The sequence below is a fragment of the Staurois parvus genome, unplaced genomic scaffold (assembly GCF_062004578.1).
Source record: "Staurois parvus isolate SC_StPar_1 unplaced genomic scaffold, SC_StPar_1.0 ptg000205l, whole genome shotgun sequence".
NCBI classification, from domain to species: domain Eukaryota; kingdom Metazoa; phylum Chordata; class Amphibia; order Anura; family Ranidae; genus Staurois; species Staurois parvus.
In genome coordinates this window covers 2264385-2271381 of record NW_028318001.1, presented here as the reverse complement: position 1 = coordinate 2271381, position 6997 = coordinate 2264385, and the positions used below count along the sequence as shown (strand labels likewise).

The window sequence follows — 6997 nt, the reverse complement described above, 5'->3', positions numbered from 1 at the left end:
AGAGTAATGCAAGAACTACTTTAGAAATCGCACTGCAGAAAATCGCACATTAAGGCACTGACATTCACATTCATTAGATACAGTTTCAAGTGAAATTTCAATTTGCAAATCACACTTGAAATCGCACCGTTATGACCGGGCACTTTCATTCTTCTTTTTGTTTTTTTTTTGCTGTACTTGTCTTTTTTGTCTTCCAATTCCAGCTTTCCCTGCAGGCAGTGGTGACATAGCCCCGGGTGCACAGCTGTGCCCTGGGAAGGTAACATCATCATTGCCTTCATGAAAATCATCCGCTTCAAGGAGAAAAAGAAGAATTATCATACTGCATATGTGCAAGATGAAATGTATGGCAGCATGTGCCTCATTTTGTGCATTTGCCCTACAAAATGACATTAATGTGCTGGAGGAAATAAGTCCCCCCCCAACAGATGTCTGTAGCATCATTTGACGCATGTGTGAGTTGAAGCACTTGGTGTCGTGCACTTTATCCTGCATACGCGCAGTATCACAGACATTTTGTAAATGGTGCAGGAACTTGGATCAGGGCAGCACAGAGGCAGGGCAAAAATAGATAAGTATGAAGAATAGTCCCAGGATACAGGTAAGTAGTATTCAGGGGCGGACTGACAACTCATGGGGCCCCCGGGCAATAGGGGATCATGGGGCCCCTGTGTCCTTGCCCAAACTCAAAAAAGCCTATGAAAAAGGTACCAGGGGCATCTCATGGGGCCCCCTACTGACCCCAGGCCCTCGGGCAGTGCCTGAGTTTCCAAATGGTCAGTCCGCCCCTGGTTGTATTGTTTCCTCTCTATTCAGGTATACAGGTTTATGGGGGGCGGTGGGGGGGCAGAGGGGGTCTTTAAGATCAGCAAACTTTTCCAGTTCATCAAGTTGTACCCCCTCTATACAGTCAGCTGTGTTCATATGACATGAGTGACACGTCTTCTTTCCTGCATTGATCAGCACACAGAGAATTCTTCTGATCACCAAACTTTTGTAGTTGATGAAAGTAGCGGGCTCCTCAGGAAGGTGTCAGTGCCCAGCTCACACAGGAACTACACCCACTGCCATGTTATATGTATGACAACACTCTGTTTACTAACAATGACATAGTAGTGTCAGTGATCGGAGGATCGGGCTGATCCATCCCGGGAGTACACGACGACAGCCGTCCATCACCCAGGGGGAGGGAGAGGACAAGTCTCTCCGATCCCAGTCCACACAGCCAGGGATGTGACAGGCAATGACAGTCTGGGGGAGGAGTTGTACCCTGACCCCTCCCCTTCTCAGACAATCATTGGATCCTCACCCCGACCCCCCTCCCAACACCGCACGCTGGATGTGTGAGAGGGCTCCCCGCTATGAAGGAGGTGATTGGACGAGCCGACCAGGCCCCGCCCCCTGCACTTCACTCCGAGCTATTTACAGCACTTTTCAAGAAGCCCGAGCAGAGCCCCTTCCTCCAGAGTGCGGACAATGCTATAGGGAGCGCACCGAGGAGCCGCTACATTCTGCCTGAAGATGCCGCGATCCTTCCTGGTCAAGAAACACTTCAACTCCTCCAAGAAGCCCAACTATGGGGAGCTGGACAACCACACAGGTACCTGCACCCCACCCACCCACCTACCTCTACCACCCATTTATACAGGGAACTCCCCTGATCACCTACCTACCTCCACCACCCATTCATACAGGGAACTCCTCTGATCACCTACCTCCACCACCCATTCATACAGGGAACTCCTCTGATCACCTACCTCCACCACCCATTCATACAGGGAACTCCCCTGATCTACCTACCTCCACCACCCATTCATACAGGGAACTCCCCTGATCACCTACCTACCTCCACCACCTATTCATACAGGGAACTCCCCTGATCACCTACCTTTACCACCCATTCATACAGAGAACTCCTGATCACCTACCTTCATCAACAATTCATACAGATAACTCCCCTAATCACCTACCTCCATCACCCATTCATACAGAGAACTCCCCTGATCACCTACCTCCATCACGCATTCATACAGAGAACTCCCCTGATCACCTACCTCCACCACCCATTCATACAGAAAACTCCCCTGATCACCTACCTACCTCCACCACCTATTCATACAGAGAACTACCCTGATCACCTACCTCCACCACCCATTCATACAGAGAACTCCCCTGATCACCTACCTCCACCACCCAGTCATATAGAGGACTGCTCTGATCACCTACCTACCTCTACCACCCATTCATACAGACAACTCCCCTGATCACCTACCTCCACCACCCATTCACATTGAGAACTTCTTTGATCACCTACCTACCTCCACCACCCATTCATACAGAGAACTCCCCTGGTCACCTACCTACCTCTTCCAGCCATTCACAAGTAGGGTTCCTCTGATCACCTACCATAATCACCTAATCATGCAGAGGGCTCCTTTGATCACATACCTAACTGTACCAACCATTCATGCATAGGGCTCCTCTGATCACCTACCTGTCCCATCATCAGAGTTACTTGGCTGTGTCTTCTCGTCCAATGATCATGCATAGATCTCTTCTGATCAGCAAACTTTTCCAGTTCATTAGAGTTTCTGGATCACTTAGTATAGTGTTCATGTACAGCTCAGTGATATTCCATAGAAGTGATGTGTGTCTTGATTTCTCAGCCAATCAACCATTCATAGGAAGGAATTTATCAAAACTGGAGCAACAGTACATGGCAACCAATCAGATTCTACCTTCAGCTTGTACAGTTAAGGTTTAACAATGAAAGCTAGAGGCTGATTGGTTGACACACACAGTTGTTCCAGTTTTTCTAAGTTTCCCTCTTGTAATTCAAAATAAACTTTTCTAGTTCATCAGAGTCCTGGATTACTTTGTATAGTGTCAGTGCACATTTTAGGGTTTCTACATATGGAATAAGTGCTGTGTCATGGGGTCTTTCTGATGATCATATCATAGATCAAAGATCATCACGGGATTCTTCTGAAGTATTAGTTACTTGTTAGTGCATATAAAAAGTGCAGCAAAGGGGAATTTCCAAAGACTGGAGCATCCAAAATCTGCCGCAGATGTGCCTGGCAATCAATCAACTTCTAGCTTTCATTTTCAAAGCTTAATTTACCAAGCTGAAGCTAGATGCTGATTGGTTGCCATGTACAGCTGTTCCAGTTTTAGTAAATTCCCCCAGTGTGTCTTGATTTCTGTACTGGTAATAATACATAGGATTCTTCTGATCAGCAAACTTTTTTAAGTTCATGAAAGTTCCTGGATGACTTTGCACAGTGTCAATGAACAGCCCATTGTTAATATGAAATAAGTGATGTGTCTTGATTTCTTCGCTGATGACCATACATAGGATTCTTCTGATCAGCAAACATTTCTAGTTCATCAGTTACTGGATTACGTTTTATAGTGTTAGTGCACAGCTCAGTGTTAATGCATTTGAAATAAGATTGTAGATTTTAGATTGCAAGCTCCTGTGAGCAAGGCTCTCCAAATCGTCTTGTATCAAATTGTTTTGTAACTTTTCTGTCTCCCTCTGTTTTGTAAAGCGCTGTGCAAACTTGGCGCTAAAGAAATCCTGTAATAAGCACTGTGTCTTGATTCTCTGGTGATCACAAGCTTTGAAGGCACTCAGCCATGTGACTGTATTCTTCAGATTTCTTTGTAATCAGCCATTAGATACCTGTCGGTATATTGGAGCTGAATGTTGTGTGTTTTCTGCACTCATGTTTTATTATATGTAGTCATTGTAGTTTCATGTGTTCTGCCTCTCCAGTGATCATCTCTCCATTCCTGTATGAAAGATACCCGGTGTCAGTGATCCCTCAAGCAGACATCCTCAGCACAGTTGCCTACAGCCCTATCACAGTGTGGACTAGCCTTCTTCCTCCTCCCCTGCCCAATGACCTGTCACCTCTGTCAGGATACCCTTCATCGCTGGGACGCGTCAGTCCTCCTCCCCAATCAGACGGCTCATCCAAAGACCACAGCGGCTCAGAGAGTCCGATCAGCGACGAGGAGGAGAGGATCCAGTCCAAACTTTCTGACCCCCATGCCATAGATGTGGAAAAGTTTCAATGCGGCTTGTGCAGTAAGACCTACTCTACCTTCTCCGGGCTGGCCAAGCACAAGCAGCTGCACTGCGATTCTCAGTCTAGGAAATCGTTCAGCTGCAAATACTGTGAAAAGGAGTACGTGAGCCTGGGAGCGCTAAAGATGCACATCAGGACCCATACGTTACCTTGTGTGTGCAAGATCTGCGGAAAGGCTTTCTCCAGACCCTGGTTGTTGCAAGGACACATCCGAACTCACACAGGTAACGTGCTACAGACTTTGCTCATTAGTGATGTGGAATGGTAGGAAATGGATGGGACAGCTGTAGGAATAGTATTTATTCAATGCACTTGTATTTGGTATTGCAGTAGGCTTTCCAAAGGTTTGCACACTGATCAGTGGGTCCCTAATAGTCATTGGGGTTGAACTATGAGAGTGTTGGCCATAAATTACACAATTTTCATATTCAATTTCCTTTAGATTTACCTTCAACTATGTAGTAAAAGGGCCTGCCTGATTGCATGGAAAATTGAAAGTGTTTAGATTCAACCTCATATTATATGGTTTTGGTAAATCCAAAGGAAAATTGTACAAGAAAATTGTACAATGTATGGCCAGCTCACCCCATAGCATCCAGTCTGAAGCTGTAACATCCTCATGTTTGCTTCATTCTGTATATTCCAGTCCCATCATATGATATGCACTTTAGTCCAGCAGCTCAAATGCATTCAGTATGTTTGTAAGCACTGTATAAGCAGCACCATATGATCTGCAACAAGTGCAAGATTTTTGAGGACACTCTGTTGGTCTTAAAAAAAAAGTAAGTCATTCTGCAATCAACGTGAGGTGCCCTGGGATACTGTGTTTAAGGCAGGCCATACATGGACTAGTTGAACAAAAAAAAACTGATTGTCCCATCCACACATCTGAGGTGGATGGGGGCATCACTCCTGCTGAGCTATTGTATCCTGCTGGTGAGGAGCCTTCAGCCTTCAATTTCGATCCATGTATGGGCCAGCTGGTTGTACACAGGTTGATATATTGATTGACATGTCCAACCAGCTAGGCCATACATATAACAAAATTCAGGTGGTCCATGCTAAACTGGCTAAATTTGGAGCCATGCTCTTCTGAGCAAAGTTCACCATTCCCATCAGCAACAGTTCAGCACTGGATTAAGAGCTCTGAACAGATAAACAGTAAAGTCTACTTTCTACAGGTTATTGCATTTTGGACATCACAATTACTTTGACTTCTAACATAATTAATAAGCCAGTAGGATTGATTTACTAAAACTTGAGAGTTCAAAATCTGATGCAGCTCTGCATACAAACCAATCAGCTTCTAGGTGTTCTTGCCAAAGTTTATTTGAACTAGTTAGAAGCTGATTGGCTACCACACATGACTGCACCAGATTTACTAAATGTCCCACATTGTTCAGCTAACCAGTCTTTTCCATTGTCTTCTTCTATTGAATCCTTCATGAGACTTTGCTAAGAAAAGATACATAGTATTTACTGAGAACTTTTTACTAACACTGTATCTGTTTCTTTCCTTACAGGAGAAAAGCCCTTCTCATGCCCACATTGCAACAGAGCTTTCGCAGACAGGTCAAACTTGAGGGCTCATTTGCAAACCCATTCAGATGTGAAGAAATATCAATGCAAAAGCTGTTCCAAAACTTTTTCCAGAATGTCCCTACTGCACAAGCACGAGGAGTCTGGCTGCTGCGTAGCACACTGACACTTGGCGTCCAACACATGAGTGCATGCTGACGCATCAGTCAGGACTTGACAAGCTCATTCAGGGTTCCTTCTACGCAGCCTGGGGACAATCCTAAGGTATTTTACCTCTGCCTACCAAAGAATCAAACCAAAGCGGTTTTCAGCATGGATCTGAAATTCTGACAGGTGAACAGCACCTTTCAGCATTCAAGCAAAAGGCCTCTAGCATCAAATTGATGTGACTTTTGCCTACAGAGATCAAGATCGAATTCTTGCCTAAACCATTTCAGCCGGATAGTATTTTCTTTCACAGTGCCTTTCGTCAGAATCTCAGGTGCCTTTTCAGTCATAATTGTTTTATATTTTCACTGTTTTGCTATGACAATGAACATTTATAAGACTTTACTTCAATGCAAATGATCAAACCCAAATAATATGGCCAAGTTGAGAAGTTCTGCCTTAAAGGACTCGTGCCTTAAGAAAAAAAACTGTACCTTTTCTGCACAGCAAAAACGTTTTATATCTTACATATTTTTTAAAATGGGAGCAAGTGCAAACATGAGGGTTTATGGGAGGGTTAAGTTGTAGATATTGAAGTGCACAAAGAAAATGCCTTGTACATTTTCAGCGGTCTCTGCATACAAACCCTCTGTGCCTTTTTTATAATAATTCTGTAAAATATGTGAATATATTGTAAATGGCTATATTTTTATATATGTTTGTATGCGTTTGTGTGTGCGTGTGTGTATGTGTAGAGAAATGTTGTGTAAAGCTGCATGCAGCTTTCAGACCAACTTGAAGAATGAATGTTGTATATGTTTTCTAAGTCTTTTTTTATAAAAGAAATAAAATAATTTTTTTGGATAATATTCTTGTGTTTGTTTATATGTAAAGAGTAGAAGTGCTTGCAATTAAAGTTATTCTAAAAGCATTTTGTTTTAAATAACAACCATGCCATACTTACCTGCTCTGTGCAATGGTTTTCCACAAAGCAGCCTAATCCTCCTTTCCTGGGGTCCCCTGCTGGTGTTTCTGGACCCTCCCCTTTGTGAGTGCCCCCATACAGACCACTTGCTATGGGGCACTCGTGCGTGCTCACTCCCGAGCCAGCTCTGTGTCCATTAACACACAGAGCGCGGCTCCGTCACGCCCCCCCCCCCACTCTGTCCTCACAGGCTGTGATTGACAGCAGCAGGAAACAATGGCTCCTGCTG

The 6997-nt window shown here is 44.4% G+C and overlaps 1 protein-coding gene across 1 annotated transcript; it reads left to right on the top strand.

Annotated features, from left to right (window-relative positions):
* Positions 1-1441: 1441 nt before the first annotated feature.
* SNAI2 (snail family transcriptional repressor 2) lies at positions 1442-6652 on the top strand. The gene is made up of 3 exons (XM_089678406.1): positions 1442-1600; positions 3782-4321; positions 5621-6652. The coding sequence occupies exons 1-3, from the start codon at positions 1522-1524 to the stop codon at positions 5800-5802; spliced, it is 801 nt and encodes a 266-aa protein (XP_089534532.1). The 5' UTR covers positions 1442-1521; the 3' UTR covers positions 5803-6652.
* The last annotated feature ends 345 nt before the right edge of the window (positions 6653-6997 follow it).